We start from the raw sequence: 19046 nt of genomic DNA on the forward strand, positions 1-19046 counted from the left end.
GTTTAGGTTAGAGGTAAGTATTTTGTTTCAGTACTGTATTTGACTCGTCATGAAATCTTCAGAATCGGCAGTGGGCAGAGATTGGCTCTGAAAAACACACACTCATCTGCTATCCTTGTGGAGATTCTCCATAGGTGTCATGTTTTTTTTCTGCTGTACAAACTGTATTTCTACATACACCTAAACCTGCCCCTTACAGGAAACTTTCTGCATTTTTACATATTCAAATAAATAAAAAAATAAATAAAAAAACTTATTCTGTATGATTTATAAGCTTGTGACATAAGTCCCCATGAGTCTGTGTGTGTATTCAGGTTTAAGTCCACATCAGGATTATAAACAGGTACACACACATACACACTTGAATTCCTATGGGGACATGAATGGTTTTTATATTGTACAAGCTGTCTTTTCTACCCATTAACCCTGAACCTACCCATACTTACATTTACATTACATTTATTCATTTAGCAGATGCTTTTATCCAAAGCGACTTACAGATGAAGACAGTGGAAGCAATCAAAAAGAGCAATGATATATAAGTGCTATAACAAGTCTCAGTTAGGTTAACACAGTACACGTAGCATGGGATTTTAAATTATATAATATAAAGAAAACAGATAGAATAAAAAAAAAGAATAGAGCAAGCTAGTTAGAGGTCTTTACACATACACACACACACACACATACATATACAATTGCATAATAAATTAACAGAAAATCGAATACAAAAAGATTAGAAAGGTAGATTTTTTAAGAATAGAATTAGAATAGTGAGTGTTAAAGTTAGAGGGTCAAATAAAGATGGAAGAGATGTGTTTTAAGCCGATTCTTGAAGATGGCTAAGGACTCAGCTGCTCGGATTGAGTTGGGGAGTTCATTCCACCAGAAGGGAACATTTCATTTAAAAGTCCGTAAAAGTGACTTTGTGCTTCTTTGGGATGGCACAATCAAGCGGCATTCACTTACAGAACGCAAGGTTCTAGAGGGCACATAAGTCTGAAGTAACAAATTTAGGTAAATGTGTGCAGAGCAAGTGGTAGTTTTGTAGGCAAACATCAATGCCTTGAATTTTATGCGAGCAGCTATTGGAAGCCAGTGCAAATTGATAAACAGAGGTGTGACGTGTATTCTTTTTGGCTCATTAAAAACGAATCTTGCTGCCCCGTTCTGAATTAATTGTAAAGGTTTGATAGAATTAGCTGGAAGACCTGCCAAGAGGGCATTGCAATAGTCCAGCCTGGACAGAACAAGAGCTTGAACAAGGAGTTGTGAAGCATGATCCGAAAGAAAGGGCTTGATCTTCTTGATGTTGAATAATGCAAATCTGCAGGATCGGACAGTTTTAGCAATGTGGTCTGAGAAAGTCAGCTGATCATCAATCATAACTCCAAGGCTTCTAGCTGTTTTTGAAGGAGCTATGGTTGAAGTGCCTAACTTGATGGTGAAATTGTGATGAAACGATGGGTTTGCTGCAATCACAAGCAGTTCTGTCTTGGCAAGGTTGAGTTGAAGGTGATGGTCCATCATCCAGGAAGAAATGTCTGTTAGACAAGCTGAGATGTGAATAGCTACCGTCGGATCATCAGGATGGAATGAGAGGTAGAGTTGAGTGTCATCAGCATAGCAGTGGTATGAAAAGCCACGTTTCTGAATGACAGAACCTAATGATGCCATGTAGACAGAGAAGAGAAGAGGTCCAAGAACTGAGCCCTGAGGCACCCCAGTAGTTAGATGTTGAGACTTGGACACCATACTTACATAACATGGCCACAATTTTTTTTTTTTTTTGTGGAAACATAGCTATCATTTAGGTTCTGATGACTTTAGGCAGCTGCACCATAAATGTGTTACTATTATTCCATTTGACAGAAGTATGAGCTGTCATTGTATGTAGTCTATTCCTAGATATGGTATACTCCTAGATACAGAGCTCCTTTTGTAGTGTTTTTTTCTTCATCATAAATTCTCAAGCCACTGAGCTCTTCCACATCCCAACAATGAACTATTTTCCATTTCCTATGCTGATCACTGAACAAGAACAAAAATAATCATTGTGTATTTTCTGCACCTTTTTTATCCCACAATACTGTTATTATTATCTTACATTACAACTTTTTAATTGCTGTTCTAAGTCTGTATGTCACAATTCAGACTCTGGTTTTGTTTCTCCGAGGGAGGGGAAGTTAAAAATGTGAAATATAAACAGAATTACAAGCTCAGAATTCTGACTTTTTTCTGATAACTCTTGAGTTGAAATCTTTAAATTGATCTTAAATCAGTTTGAACTTATTCCCCATCATAAATCTGTTGACATTTTCCAATTTTCCAACAATTCTGACTTCTGAAAAAAAAAAAAAAAACTGAATTCTGATATATAAACTCAAGTCAGATTTGTCAGATAAAAAGTTTGCTTTTTTATCTTTTATTATTTAAAGTTTTATTATTTTTCATGTTTATTTATTTCTTCATTCATTCATTCTGTGGCTTCCATTAAAAATACTAATAAAAAAACCCTTAGAATCAATAGGCCTATAAGTTTTATACCACCACAGGACCACCTTCATATGTTGGAATGAGGAAGACAAACCTGTTACTTTGGGTTTTGCCAATGTATGTGGAAGGTTTCCAAAACAATACTCAGGCTCTGTATGAAGGCTTTGAGTCTGAGAACACACTGCTTCAGTGTCAGACGGATGGGACGGCTGCAGCTGCTGTCACACACTCATTGAGATGCCAGTTGTGGTCTTGAGTCCTTGGATAGTGTTTCATGACCAGAGACACGTAATGTGTGTGCACAAAACAGTCAGAATACAGCGACTTGCTTGCAGACTATTACAATTCATTTACAACTTTACAAAAAACCTTGTCTAACATTAGCCAGCTACTTTACCTTGGTGACTTGCAAATCAGCCACATTTGTACCAATGTTTGACATAAATCTAAATCTTTACATTTATACATTTTTCTATGCATAAAACAATTCAAATTTATCATTAATGGGCAAAACCCACTTTTAGGTTATATTCAAAGCCCAGAAGTGCATATGCATATAATGAAATGATTTGGTAAATACATTATAGATTACACACTCCCAATATTTTAGAAATACAGAAGACCCCAGTAAGGTCATATTAGTTTGGTCAATTTGGAAAACAGGTCATGCAAAAATATTCAAGATTCAACTACTAATGTTCTTCAGAGGGTGGCTATAATTATCCAAAAATGGACAGTTCTTGAAGATGTGTAGTTATAGAATTGCAGTCTGTGGCCCAAAGGTACTGAATCCCCTGAACTAATGGTTCAATGCAATTCTGTTTAACACTACATCTTTAATATGAGAAAGTGAATGCTGAAATTGGCCTGCAAACTGTTTTACCATTCAGAGATAAATAAAATACAATAAAAAAGCAACCAAACAATTAAAAGGCAGCAGTTTATTTTCTGTTTCCATTCTTTCCTTTCTTTTAAGGATGACTATGAGCTTTGGTAATTGTACAATTATTTAAGAAGTTTGGAAACAGCTAGTAAATTATTTATAGCCAAATAAACAGGCTCTTTTGAACCAGTTTCTGAACCAGTTACTCAAGTCGTAAATACCAGGTGACCAGTTTCACTGATGCCATTATAGTTAGCATATATCAGCAATATAGCAATAATAGCAATTATGAATGTTCACTGAAATGCTTGGACTTTATGATGGTTGACATATTTAAAAAAAAGTTAATAGCAGTAATAATTCCAGCAGGTATTACTGTTTCTTCCACCCAGTGAAAACTGGAAAACTATTGATGGGACAGAAAAAAGTTTGTGTTGATGAGTTTGTGAGGAGTATTTCAGTGCATTCCTGTAGCCTGAATGACCTTTAGAGAAAGAATGCAAGAAATGCCTCATGAATTTAGTGCACAGTGTGTGTGTGTGTGTGTGTGTGTGTTTGCAGAACTACTAGCTCTCACACTTACAAAACAACTCAAAATGATTTAGTCATATAAAAACAAACAAATATAATAATAATGCAAATAAATGGTGCAGAATCGCACAAATCAAAAAGTTCACAATCCAGGCAAGCGGAATAAAACACAGCTGGAGATTAACTGGTGTCTCAAAATGCAAGACTTCAAAATTATCCATTTATCAAAAAAAAAAAAAAAAAAAAAAAAATTAAAACTCAACCCAACAACAATAAAAAACAACTTAAAATGTATATTATTGTACAATTGTGATAAAACAGCTTCCAATCCAATATAAGTAATGTATATATCTTGCCTTCATGCTAGCACTGCATTTCGCGTTCATACCACACTCTCAGGCTACGTTCACACTGCAGGGCTTAATGCTAAATTCAGATTTTTTTGAAAAATATCTATTTTTTTTGCAAGGGCGTTCACATTACCATTTAAATGCGACCTTTTGTGGTCTCCTGTGTGAACGTGAAATGACCCAGAAGTGACCCGCATACGCAGAAGAGTACTCAACGGTGAACGACGTCACTCGTTGTTTGCGGAAGTAGCTAACGTTAAACATGGATGTCAACAACAGTGTAGTCAACAGCGGAGCTCTTTTGCAATATTAAAGTTCTTTTCCCAACGGAGCCAGCACAACTACAATCTTCTCGTTTTAAGAAGAAAATAAAAAAAAAGGAGGAGAGCAAGGTTTTTGGCCATGGCGTTTTGTGGAGCAGTGTTAGCAATGTCAGTACAGAGAAACATGAGTCGCAGCCAGGAGTGGTGGGATACTGATGTGATTGGCTCTTCTCGTTCCCGCCTACTTCAACGCAGAATTATGATGTTTGTAGCGTATCAATGACGTACGGGTCGGATACATGTGGCCTGGCCGTTCAGACGGAGGTTGCATTTCAAAAGATCGGATGCGTATCGGATTCAGGACCACATATCCAAGTGGCCTGGGTCACATTTGAAAGGTCCCCTTCTTCGTGATCCCATGTTTTAAACTTTAGTTAGTGTGTAATGTTGTTGTTAGAGTATAAATAATATCTGTAAAATGCTAAAGATCAAAGTTCATTGCCAAGCGACATATTTTATTTAACAGAATTCGCCTACAACGAACGACCCGTTTGGACTACAGCCCTCTAGTTCCTGCAGTAATAACGTCACTAAAACAGTGTTTTGACTAACCTCCGCCCACAGGAATACACAAAGAGGGGGCGTGGTCTTGTTGCGCTCCGACGGAGAAGAGGAAGAGCTGTGTTTGTGTTCCCGAGTTAAAATTATAATCCACATGTAAAACTATGTGCAAGCACATTTTGCTGAGGACAGCTTCCTCAGTCTCAATCAGTTTAATGCCGAATTCGTACAAATATTATTCTTGAAAGATGGAGCAGTTCTCTTTGTCTGGAGAAGGCGCTGTTTATGGACCACAACCGGTAAGTGTATTTTATTAAGTTGGTACGTTTAACAGTTTCTGTAACTTATTACACAAAGGGCAAAGCTGTTTAGCTTTGTTAACTAGATGTTAGGGCTCTGCAAAAAAACGAATGCGGTTTTCATGCGCATCTCGTCAGTAAAAACGCTCCTGTGACTATAAATACATCTCCAGCACATGCGTTCTAGCCCAATCACGTTACCAGGAGGGCAGTGTGAGCTCAGCTGCTGTCGAATCACAGCACAGGAACCGCTGGCCCAATCAGAACCCGTTACGTATTTCTGAAGGAGAGGCTTCATAGAACAAGGAAGAGATCAGCCCGTTTTAATGAAAGTGAAACCAGTGGTATACAGATAGGTGAATTGTGTGAAAAATACTGTGTTTTTTTACACGTGAAACATGAACACATGTTTTATTGTACACTGTAAACACAATCAAAGCTTCAAAAAAGTGCGAATAACGGGACCTTGAAAAGATCGGCTCTGTGTCGTTCAGACTGTCATGAAAAGATCAGATACAGGTCGCATAGGGGCAAAAAAATCGGAATTGGGTCGTTTCAGCCTGCAGTGTGAACGTAGCCTCAGAAATAAAATGGACAGATCTCTGTCACTGGGGCAGTACCCTTTTAAAAGGTACTGATATGTTCCATTTAGGGACTAATGTGTACTTGTAAAGTAATGATATGTACCTTTAAGGCACTATTAACCTAGTAAGAAAATAGATATTCTTAAATGTATTTGAAAAAAAAAGCTAATAATAATAATTCATGCTAAGCATACTACAAATATATTTACATTTATGTATTTAATAAAAATTCCATGCAATTGTACTTTTCTTACAATTTTTAAATTGAGAAATATTTTAAGCTTAACATTAAGCAATGTGCATTTTGCACAAGTAGTACTCCAAATAAAGTTTAATTATATTTTTTTATATCAGTACGTCTTATATGTCAGTAAATATGTTTATAGGTTTGAACTACTGTATACTTCATATTAAATAAATGTATTAGTTTTTTACTAGGGTATGTTCCATTAAGGGGTAAATCAACTACAAAGATGTACTATTCAGCTTTTATTTTTAGCATTATACTTTTTTTTTCTTCTAAGATTGCACTTCATGTTCAAGTCCTCCTGGAGAGAATGGTTGGAAAAGACACATTGAAAAGTCTCTGTTCTTTGGAAACAGTCTGCTGTAGGCTCAGAGTTCAGAGGATGCCGTCGGGGCTCTGTTTGGGACACTCTTCATACAAAGCGTGTTGTGACTTCTCAGCCGTAGTGCTGTAAGGCAAACAAGGGCAAAGATCAACCATATTTCACGTGTATCAGGTTTAACTGTGATCTGCTTTGAATAAAATATGTTCATAATAAAAGAATGTGGCTTTCTTGGCGGTTAAAGAGCTTAGTTGTTTTGATTTGTGGTTTATGTGATATCCAGCCTTCCTTATTAAAAACAGGAAAGGGGGAAAAATCTCCAAACTTAGGCAGAGAAATGTTTTATTAACATGTCTCTTGTGAGGGTGCTGGCAATATTTTAGCATCCCCTACTGTAAGCGTCCAAATAAAGCACACAAAACAGCAAGAAATTAACCTCCCAATACCTGTTCAAATCTTAATAAAACTACTGGAATTCACATTCATGAAATCTCCAAGGGGAAATGAAAACAAGGCCCAGATGCAATCTGTTGATGTTTTTAGCATTTCTGTGTGGATTTGGGGGAGAATGTGCAGATTAGGGAGGAAACCATTCGTTATCAACAGCAGATACGTTTCCATCCAAGTTATTTATTTATTTATTTATTTGAAAAAGGTATAGCACATCAAAATGTTTATCAGTACAACTGAGAGAAATGTGTTGAAAATCTTTTTTTATTTTATTTTAGCATGTCTGTTTTTATACTATAAGTGTCAGAAAAACACATTTTATATAAACAAAGAGATTTAATGCATAATAAATGTGGTGTCACTTGACAAAATTGCACACGTCCTCATCCATAAACTGACTACCATTAAAGGGCCATTAAATGTTCAAGGGTTTGGTAAATCTATTCTGACTTCATACTGTATAGTGGAAGGGCACAAAAAATATTTGACTATCAATATTTATGGTCTCAAACTTTCTGTTGCATATTACAGTTGAATGAGTGAAGTATCAGTTGAATTTCAGGACCGCATTTTTTTGAACTGTGATGTCATGGGTTTAAATGAAAGACTTTTTCTAATGAGAAACAATAAAAATAACTTTGTGCACCACTTCTTTCCTGGTGGGTGGGGGGGACTAATAAAGGTTATACATGCATGTGGAGTACATGCATTTCCTGGAAAACCCACCCTACTGGATTTTCTGAGTACGTTAGGCTACTGCTTTCCAAGTAAAAGGACTTAAATGCACAGATACTATTTAAACTGAACTGAGCTGGATGATGACACTGATAAACTGCCTTTAACTGAAAGTTGAGTGTTTACTTTTGTCATTTTGCATTATTGACACACGATTTTCCAATTTAATACAGTCAAGTGCTTTGACACAATCTGTATTGTTAAAAGCACTATATAAATAAAGGTGACTTGACCTGACATGTTAAAAAAACAGGTCAAATATGCAAATCAAAGTGACTCCAAAAACATTTATCATGATGGCTGATTGAAATCCAACATTAGCATTTAATAAATACCACATATCTAATTAATTAGATTATAAGACAATTAGATGTGGTTATTAGAGTTAATTGATGCAAAAGTAGTAGTTAATACTGTAGTTAGTGAATAGTGAGAATTGGTCCCCAAAATAAAGTGTGATCAGATTAATATATTTGGGCAGGTACTCATACGTCTGCAGTGTCTCACCTTATGTGCTCCACATCCTCTATAGTGTCTGGCAGGGGCTTATGTGCTGTCTCAGGCAGAAACATAGTGAGGGCGGCACCTACGAGCGGGCACAGGCCGAATACTACCATGGGGGCGTGACGGCTGATGTTTCTCAAGAGGTAGATGATGGGTGCAATCACTCCGCCTGCCCGTGCGCACATCGAACCCATGCCTATGCCATTTTGTCTGAGAAAAAGAAAGATATGTTTCTGTATCTCACATCTCAACTGAACACTGGTTTCGTCATGTGATACCTTCATACAATATGTTAGTTAATATGCGATGGTGAAATAGCCTAATAATGTAATCTATTGACTATGCATAAAAACCTGTTCGTTAACTTAAGTAACAGGTTTGGGTGTCATCTCATAACATATTTTTGATACGACTGACTTTCTATTAAATGTGAATTAATCATTGAAAGTTACTGTGAATAAAAACATTGCAAGTTAGGCTACTAATCTTTCATTGTACAGAAAGAGAGCAAAGAACATTTTCACTGACAGTCTAGAGTTCAAGCGTTCCCATTAAAATCACTCAAGCTGTTTATACTGTGCAATCAATATCTTAAAGATTCGTACACATATCTGCACTTTGTTGTTTCTGACAAGAGAATTCACCAGAAAGAGGTATTCATCCAGCGAGCGAGTGAAGAAAGCACCGATATAAGCGATGACTCATCAGATAACACATCTGATTGGCCATTGCATTCATAAGCTGAACAGAATCGTGTGTGATTGGTTATAATGCGCAGTGTTGTAAAAACACGTCTGTCGCTGGCTCAGCACAATTTTTTTGTCTTTTGAAAGCTGCATTCAATATCTACTTGGCTCAAAAATCTGACGGGGCACGTTTGGCCATAAATTACAAAATTGTTAGCAAGAGTGGTCCATTCAGAGCTATGACAAGTTTCATTGTCATAATATCTTTCTCCAAATATTCAGTGTTGGTTCTGGGAACATCAGATGTCAGTTTTCTTGACATTAGAGTAACTTTTTTAAAAGGTATGATGTTCCTCTAAAATCAAGAACACTGGACATTTTTTATGTTCCCAGAACCAACACTCAGTATTTGGAGAACGTTCTTATAACATCATTCTGTTAGCTGGGTAGTGTGTCGTGCCAATGCCCTAAAAAAAAACTGATTAAACCAGCCTGTTGAGTCTGGGAGAGTTTACTGATCTTAGATGATTTAAGCTTTTATCGCAGGTCTTCCAACCAAGATGGTGTTCCTCTTAAATAAATATTTCATCCAAAAATAAAAATGCATTTTTTTGCATTTAGCAGACGCTTTTATCCAAAGCAACTTACAGTGCATTCAGGCTAACATTTTTTACCTAACGTGCTCCCTGGGAATCAAACCCACAACCTTGCAATGCTCTACTTGAGCCACAGCAACATTGAAAATGAAGAAAGAAAGTCATACAGCTTTAAAGTATAAAGATATGCCACTTTATAAAACACTTGACCTTGCGTACCTGATGACTGTTGGGAATACCTCTGCTGAGTAAATGTACACTATGGACAACGAGGCGGTGATGCCAAACTTGCCCACCATGGCAAGTACAGTGCGAACAATAGACAGATCTGTGAAGACAGCAATCATGAATGGATGAGGTTTGTTATGACAGAAAGAGATAGTTTCTGGTTTTGTTTTCCAATTGCTTTGAGGGGAAATGGCACACACAAATCTTCATTCTTAATCCTCATTTGAATCATGACATCACTTTTAGTTAGTGAGTTATGTAAACAGTTTGTGAACTGTGATACATGTGATAAATGTGGCTTAGTAGCAAACAATGGCATGAACACTGTGGAGCTATGACAAAATTATATCAAATGGAGCCTGTGGTCTGTTTATTAGGGGCCAAGCACTGAAGGTGCGATTGCATCTATTGCACAGAAATTCCTGTCCACTATTCTGACATCAGACAGTGCTGACAAAATGTTATGGATTTTGTGTTCCCTTTTCCTTAAAATATTGGGATGAAGTGCCTAGTAAAACATGTTGATGCTCTTCTTTCATGCTACTTTTCCACCGAAGCTGGTGTCCAATCTGTAATTGTTTCTGCTACAGAATAGGCAGTTCTTGGCTCTTTTAGTCTCTGAAAACTAGTTGATCCAAGGAAACACTAACGTCAAAGGTATAATGACTGTAACTAAAGTTTTCTGAAGATTGAAAACTTAGTCTGGTAAGATTGATGCAAAATAAAGTTAACTGGAACAAAATCGATTATAATCAGCAGCACAAATTAAAAGGCGGATGTTAAAAGTACACATGATTTTAGAGCTTTAGTTAAGTAAAGGTTTGGTTTTTCACCTACCATCTGGGATGAATATGGTAAGAAGGCAGGCCAGGCCACCTATTGCCAAGAATGCTAACTGGGATATCCTGCGCGAGCGGTTTAGGGTGAAGAGAGTAATGGTTCGTGCTGGCATCTCAACCAAGCCAAAGATCATCTGCGTCAGGTAGATATTCATACCAAAGTCTGAAATATTCAGAGACAGCCCATAGTACACCAGGACATTCACAAACCTGTAACAAACAAAATCAAATATCACAACGAATGAATATGGGAATGGCCCAAGCTCAGAACTATAGCAGAAGTTTTGGTTTTAGTTATTATGAAATATAAAAGAGAAACATGCAAAACTTAGGGAAACGAGAGCCACAACAGAAAATGCTGGAAATCCCACTCCCGAAAAGCCCTGAAATTTCTTCAACAGTTTTTGTGAACAGAAATTGCTATAGTGTTTTGATATGAAGTAGTCATGTAACTGGACCTTTTACTTCTGAAGGCAAAAAATAGAAAGTGTTCTTCAGACTGAAAATTTTAGAGTCATCCATCCCTTCATAAAGTTCATTACTCACAAATTCATAACATAATTTGCAGGTCCAGTGAAGATGTTGTTAATAGCTCTCTTATTGATGGCTAAATTACTGAAAACACATCATACACATAACTCCTTTTCTCATTAATTTAACGGCAAATTCATCTATATTTTCTTCTTTTTTCATTTTTAGATTGAGAATTCTAAACCTGAAGTTTGAATATAGGAAAAGTGGGTCATATTGTCCAACTTCTGAATCACTCATTTGAATTCATGTTGGGTTTCTGCAGTTAGCTTTGTGTTTTTTTACCACAAGTAGAAGAGAATTAGGGACTGTTTCCTCATTCTGGGTGTTCGGACCAAATCGACGACAGTGTACCTCCTCAGTTCTTGCTGTATCTCTGAGTTTTTAGGGCTCTGTGAAACAAGAAAAACACATTTCAAGTATTCTCAGACTAGATAACTCTGTAGTACAAGTTGGAGACTAAGAATGATTTAAATATTTCTTTCTGAAGAGAGCTGTTACATCACAGATAAAATATAAAAAAAAAAAATGTGCATAGCCCTACTGGAAAATCTAGTTGTTTTACAAAATGTAAAACTGCAAAACTTGCAACATGTTTCTAGCTGGTCCAAATTGTTTTGGGTGTTGTCAAGCTAACCTATAGCTGGTGATCAAAAGTGTCAACATTTCAGACATATAGCAAAAAATTCTCCAAATATTTAGTCACTCTCAAGTTGTTCCAAACCTGTATAACTTTTTCTATGGTACACAGAACAAGTACTCAGTGTATTCATTTATGTTACATTTATTTATAACAAATGTGGACTTCCGCAAAACACAAAAAGGATGCAAAAGAACTAATTGGAGTTTCATAAATGCAGTACTAGTTCATTGTATTCTAACTCATCTTTCTTTATCTGAGTCCTCAGATTCATTTTCAAAGTCGAATACAGTGAATCTAGTAACAATACAGACAAAAGTTCACAAATTCACAAGAACAAACAGAGTGGCCTCAAAGGTTAAGGTTAGTGGTAGATGTGCCATTCATCATCTCTATCCTTACTTCCAGACTTCTCCATATGTTATATTTGTCAGCAAGCTAGTATTCAGACCTGCCTTCCTCCAATCAACAACTTTTTCAATAATCAGATATATATCACAATATGGAAGAAAAGATAAGTTTCTACATCATGGCTGTGCTCCTTATTAGATGCAAACAGCTCTGGTCATGGAGTACAGTAACCTACTAATGAGGTAATTTAGCTCTGTTATATTTATACATTTAGCAGACGCTTTTATCCAAAGCAACTTGAAGGGCATTCAGATCATACATTTTTTCCCCGCTGGGATTCGAACCCACAACCTTTTGCACTGCTAACACAATGCTTTACCACTGAGCCACAGGATCACATGTTAAACACTGTCTGAAGCAGGTTCTAAGGATTGTTTGAAAATCCTGGGTATATAAGATGCTTTTTTTTTTGGAAGCTCTGGTTTCCATTCATTGCATTGCATGGATAAAAAGTGATCAGAGCATTATTTTTCTTTTGTCCTCCAAAGAAGAAAGTCATATAGGTTTTAAAATTATGACGAAAGCTGACACATTTTTAACTATTTAAAAATACATATATTTAGCTGAATTTCACATTTAAATCCAACCCCATGTGTTTTTGCCCATGGGCAGTGCCTAAAGCCCAGGAGGAGTTAAGTGGAACAGATGCTATAATTCTTCTTTGAAAATAAGTTTTATACAAATTTTGAGTTTGTTCAATTTACATGTTAGTAATATTGTCTCTTCTTGTCAGGGCAGCTCTTGGCCAGAATAAGCTGCAATAAGATTCAGATATTTTCTCCACTACATGAAACTAAGAGTATGCCGTACCTGACAGAGCTCAATGTCATCGTCTACCAAAGGTTTGCCATTAATAAGTGCTGCCTTACGAATCAGATCCAGCGCCTCTTCATGCTTGTTATTGGCCATTAACCAACGGGCAGACTTAGGAAGCACCCTGAAAATTCACAAAAATAAACATAAATATATAACAAGAATACATGCAAGAACATATGCGACAGCAGCCTCCTAAGCACCTGGTCCTTTTCGGACACTTAAGTCACAAGACACATTGTGGCCTTTTTATGTTTGCAGCTCACCAGATGTAGAACAGGAAGAGGAAGCCTGGGGCAGATATGGCCAACTGCAGCTTACGCCAGTCTCGGATGAGATAGGCCACCCCTGCAAGCAGAATGTAGCCAAAACCAAAGAAGTAGTCTGTGATGACACCTGCCAACATGCGGTTTTTTGGGCCCGTCCATTCAGTGCCTGCAGAGTGAAAAGACAAAATGCACAAATTGGACAATAGGATACACTCACAGTAATCCTGAAAATCCCAGTGGAATTAGACACTGTATTAGGCCTTGTCTCAGACTAAATATTATCGCAGACCCAGCTGACTCAACCACAGTGCAACGCAAAATAATACATATTCTTATTATTAAGAAAATTCTCTTGCTGCTTAAATAAAAATGCTCAATACAATTTATTTCTGACAGACTATTTTCTCTAGTTCCAGAAATCTTTACAAAGCATAACAAGTCAAAATATTGGGGCCTTCAGTGGATCTCTTACTTACCCAACACAAATGCATTCATGATTACTGCGGAAATCGTCATGCCCACCACAAAGCGAAGCAGGACATATATGTAGAAATTTGGGGCGAAAGCGACCCCCACTCCAAAGATGGCCTGTACTGCTAAACCAATCAATATGATCATTCTGCGGCCATACCTGAAACAGCATAAAACTGTGCGTCATTACATATATACACTACTGTGTGACCAAGCTCACTTAGTAATATATTTACTAGAAAATAGTTGTGCATGGGTCTACCCTTGCGAAAAACAGATTATTGATTGTGATCTTGTACTTCATATCATATTCTCTCTCTCTCTCTCTCTCTCTCTCTCTCTCTCTCTCCCTATATATATATATATATATATATATACATATATATATATATATATTTATTTATTTATACTGTACGTGAGCTTGGACCACAAAACCAGTCATTAGTCGTACAGGTATATTTGTAGCAAGAGCCACCAATACATTGTATGGGGCAAAATGGTAAATGTTTAATTTATGCCAAAGATCATTAGGTATATTAAGTAAAGATCATGTTCCATGAAGATGTTTTGTAAATATCCTACCATAAATTTATAAAAACTTAATTTTTAATTAGTAATATGCCCTGCTAGGAAGTTAATTTGGAAGCGACATTAAACAACTTTAAAGGCGATTTTCTCAATATTTCTATATTTTGAAAAGCATATTTATTCAGCTTTCAGATGTTGTATAAATCTAAATTTCAGAATAATTACCCCCATGACTGGTTTTGTGGTCCATGGTCACATATAATAAGCAACTTCATCATTACAAATGTGTATATTTCACCACATGACATACAAGTTTCAATGAACATTATGTTTACCATAAATGCTAGTCGCCACATGCAACGTTAAACTTTATTCCAGAGACAATATAATTTTGTATGTGGAAAAATTATATTCAGTTCACACTTTGGTAATGTTTTTATGATATCCATTAAAAATATGCTAGAGTATTACTCTAAAGTTATTTTTCAAAAGGGTCATACTGGTCTGGTCTGTTCTATAATGGTTGCTGACAATATAGCAAAAAAAGCCATGAGTTTGATTCCCAGGTAATGACTGGACTGATCAAATGAATACCTCCTGAATGCAATGTCGCTTTGAGTAAAATAGCCTGCCACATGTAAAAATGCAAACAGTAACATCTTAAATCTTATCATCTTCAAAGGCCATGCATCCAACCCTAATATTTGAGAGGATTTTCATGGCAGACTGGCTGTTTTTAATGTGTGCATTCACAAAAGTGCCTTGTGCTACAGTCTGTAACAAGGAGTACTTATATGATTTCTGGAGCTTAACACCCTCAAAACAGTGGAGATGATCGTGGACTTCAGGAGAAACCCCCCTGCACTCCCCCCACTCACCATCATGAACAGCCCTGTGACTGCAGTGGAGTCATTCAGGTTCCTGGGAACCACCATCTCTCAGGACCTGAAGTGGGACATTCACATTGACTCCATCGTAAAAAAGGCCCAGCAGAGGTTGTACTTTCTCCGCCAGCTGAGGAAGTTAAACCTGCCACAGGAGCTGCTGAAACAGTTCTACTCCACCATCATTGAATCCATCCTCTGCACTTCAGTAACTGTCTGGTTCAGCTCAGCTTCTAAATCTGACCTCAGAAGACTACAGAGAGTAGTCCGGACTGCTGAGCGAATCATCGGTTCAACTCTCCCATCTATTCAAGAACTGTACTTATCCAGAGTGAGAAAAAGGGCTGTCAAAATCACTCTGGACCCCTCACATCCAGCACACTCCATCTTTGAACTGTTGCCATCTGGTCGACGTTACAGAGCACTGAGCACCAGAACAACCAGACACAGGACCAGTTTCTTCCCTCAGGCAATCCATCTTATGAACAGCTGACAACAATGGCGAACACACTACACTTTATATTTATATACACACACACTTTATTTATCTAACACACATACTTAGTATACACTTAAATCTTGCACACAATATATATGTACATACATAACTTCACTTTGTAATATACCTGCCTACAATTGTCATTTGTATATTGTCATTCACTGTCTACATATTTGTATTTTTTATTCTTTTATTATGTGTTTTATGTTCTGTCGCTGTCATTCTGTTGTACTGCGGAGCTTCTGTCACGAAAACAAATTCCTCGTATGTGTAAACATACCTGGCAATAAAGCTCATTCTGATTCTGATTCTGATTCTGATTTTGAAATGAAAACATATAATCCAGATTATATTAAAATATGTGTTTACTTGCATTGTTGATAAACATGCACTCTTAAAATGCTGGGTTAAATACAACCCAGAGCTGGGTAAAATATGGACAAATCCAGCTACTGGGTTTAAATGTTTAACTCAATCTTTTGCGTAGTAACCCAACCGTCGGGTCAAAACAACCCAATCACTGGGTTTGTCCATATTTTATCCAGCTCTGGGTTGTATTTAACCCAGCATTTTTTGGAGTGTGATTTGTGCCAACCGCAACATTGTTTGTGTGCTGAATTGTTGGCTGCCAAGAGCATGAAACCATCAAAGTTCAATTTTAAGCAATAAACTATTTTAGTTCTGTTTTGGATTCAATGTATAATCTAGGTCGTGAAGAAAAACCTGTTTAGAACCACATACAGTGGATGGTCTCATGTAAACATCTGTAGACTTTCCAGTATTTTAGAGCATTCCATCCCACATTCTCCCTTCAGTTCATTCAGCAGTTAATGTTTTCACACCACAGTGCAGCTATTGTCTGTTCAGCTCTGAAATGTGAACATGTGCTGCTTATTAGATCCGCTTTCTAAAACTAGTACATTTCCAATACTGCAGAATTCATCTGATTTGGCTCTAGAACAAGACATTACTAGTCAAATCAGCACTTCTCTCTATAAATATCAGTAAATAAAACCAGAAATAGAAGTCTGCATACAGGACAGAAGCCTTCCCAGCCGTCTCAGAAGTGTGACAGAGCATGAACTGTTTTTCTTACAGACATATTAGTCAGCTTATTAAAAGGGTGTGTTCAGAGATTTTCTGAGACCTGTTTATGTAAAACTTCCAAAACCTGGTGTTTAAGCTCTTGTCCAGGCACGCGCAGATCATAAATCAGTTTGTGTCAATCAGAACGGTTAACCTAACCTGATATCAGTCCTTGAATTTCTGATCCTGTCCGACCCCTCCCACCCCCACCCCCCACTGGAATGGAAAGTTTGGGATGTGTGAGAGAGATTTTGTGCATTGAAAATTACCTTGAGATTCTTCTACTTACTTATCAGAGAGGGCGCCAAACAGAACAGCTCCAACCAGCAGCCCAAACATATAGATAGAAGATCCAATGTTGTTCAAAGTGCCATTTTCACACACAAGGTCCCACTGTAAAATAAGGTCACAAGGTCAAAATAAAATAAATCAGTGTTATAATAATCAGGTGGTTTGTGGAACATTATGGCTAGCTGTTGTCAGTCCAAGGTGGTTTATCAGTCCTAACCAGCTTGGTCAAGATGGCCTGCTTTCTTCAAAATCAGTTCTCCATTTGCTACAGTAGCCTGCTGATCATCCATCTAGACTTACTACTGTCAAGCTTATTAACATATATAAATCAGTTATTAAACTGGATTTAGATGAAGGACTGAAGTAGCCCCCTGTCAGTAAAAAGTGCAAAAACTGTCCCTTACGAAATACAACAGTGTGTCACTGTTGCAGTATCTCTAAAGGGACAACCTTGTACCTTATCTACCCCTAAAAGATTCATTTAGTACCTTAGCAGTATATATATATATATATATATATATATATATATATATATATATATATATATATATATATATATATATATAATAAAGATGGGCCATGAAATACTGCAATAGTGACAACCAGTTTTTCTGAATAAATTTACTTAATTATTCCAGCATCATATTTTGGAACTAACTCTTATCTGTCTTCACCACAAAAATACCTTTGGTAGGATCTTGGAAGCAGTTTGTTTTAGAAACTCTGTCCTCGAGGTCACAAGCCCCCCACCCACCCACACAAAAACACTGCAGCTGTAAAGCAGAGAGACATATCAGATAGTCAGCCCCCGTTGTGAGGTTGGGCAAAGATCCAATCTTCGTAAATCAAAGCAGGTTCTGCCAGGATGCCCTGCTGTGAGCAACCCATCTCTCTGGTCACATGTTGCAAAAAGAAATGTAGTTCCATTGGTCTGTCTTGCAGTCCTGTGAGCTACACCACTTTAATGAAGCCATCTGAGATGCCTTCACCACGGGAGGCCAGAAATTCTCAATGCACTTAGACCCCAAAACATCTAAACTACAATACATGACCGGCACCGATAACACCAGAAAGAGAGATGTGTTAAGAAAGTGCAACGCTGTGCATGTTACATCACAAAACTACCACATCCTGTTATACAACCATGATGTTTTGAGATTAGCACTCACCTCTGTGACAACAGTGCTGAGAAAGACTTCCTTGCTGAATTCCCATCCCCCCATGCAGCCGTTTGAAGTGGACGAATGCTCAGTAATTGGAAGACTGTGATTAAGCTGGGACAGAAGGCCATCCTGACCGGATGTGCAGGATTCCCCAGGAGCAATGCTGAAGTTGAAGCCCAGCCTGGGGCCGCCACCCTCGGATCTGCACAGGTGAGGGGGCACAGCCCCAGTGAAGACAGACACCAACATGTGGAAGGCCAAGAAGATCTGTGGCAGGCAGATCCACACATAAAGCGTCTTCTGGAAGCGTCCAAACCCTCCAATCCGGTCCAGGACTTCGTCAAAATTCATTCTGCCTTTCCTTGAATGTCACTTCTTAAAAACTTACACAGCATCTATTGAGTTGATGATGACTGGGCCCACGAGTCTTAGGATACGGCAGAAGTTGGTGTGTTAGTGCACATATAAGTAATGCTCCTGATGATGTCAGGTCGGTATTATGATATTATTAATGCTATGAAATGGGTATGGCTAGGAGGGACAGGCGCGTGGGAATGGCTGGTGTAGGTCTCCTCACACCTGTAGCAAAGAGAGGGAGGGAGGGAGAAGGAGAGACGAAGAGCTCAGCAGCGGAGTTCTGACTGTTTGGGTTGATTGAGGGAAATATAAGGAGGGGAGGGCTGGGAGTGACCCAGATATCTGAAATGAGCCAGTGAGCACAAGGGGGAGGGACTATTGAGTGAAGGGGCAGGGATTATCTTTGACAGGAGGAAAGAATTACTTTCACACTCTCTCTCCATCTGCATTACAAACTCAAAGGCACCGTTTCGTTCCTCTTCTCACCAGCCTCCCCCCTGCACTTGTTTCTTCCTCTTTATTTTACTTT

The 19046-nt window shown here is 37.7% G+C and overlaps 1 protein-coding gene across 1 annotated transcript; it reads right to left on the bottom strand.

Annotated features, from left to right (window-relative positions):
* Positions 1-5404: 5404 nt before the first annotated feature.
* Positions 5405-18799, bottom strand: si:dkey-119m7.4 (uncharacterized protein LOC560629 homolog). The gene is made up of 10 exons (XM_052585761.1): positions 18167-18799; positions 16996-17099; positions 13715-13869; positions 13236-13404; positions 12967-13093; positions 11391-11497; positions 10573-10784; positions 9727-9835; positions 8229-8435; positions 5405-6662 (listed from the first exon to the last, which is right to left on the bottom strand). Exons 1-10 carry the CDS (start codon positions 18509-18511, stop codon positions 6590-6592), a joined length of 1608 nt encoding a protein of 535 aa, XP_052441721.1. The 5' UTR covers positions 18512-18799; the 3' UTR covers positions 5405-6589.
* Positions 18800-19046: the final 247 nt, after the last annotated feature.

This window comes from Carassius gibelio, chromosome B20, assembly GCF_023724105.1.
Source record: "Carassius gibelio isolate Cgi1373 ecotype wild population from Czech Republic chromosome B20, carGib1.2-hapl.c, whole genome shotgun sequence".
Classification (NCBI taxonomy): domain Eukaryota; kingdom Metazoa; phylum Chordata; class Actinopteri; order Cypriniformes; family Cyprinidae; genus Carassius; species Carassius gibelio.

Coding starts and splice junctions, on each gene's coding strand:
- si:dkey-119m7.4 (XM_052585761.1), bottom strand. CDS start 18,511: ATGAATTTTGACGAAGTCCTGGACCGGATTGGAGGGTTTGGACGCTTC. Junction 13,405..13,714: donor CATGAATGCATTTGTGTTGG/GTAAGTAAGAGA, acceptor TTCACTCTGCAG/GCACTGAATGGACGGGCCCA. Junction 6,663..8,228: donor GAGGATGTGGAGCACATAAG/GTGAGACACTGC, acceptor TTTGCCTTACAG/CACTACGGCTGAGAAGTCAC.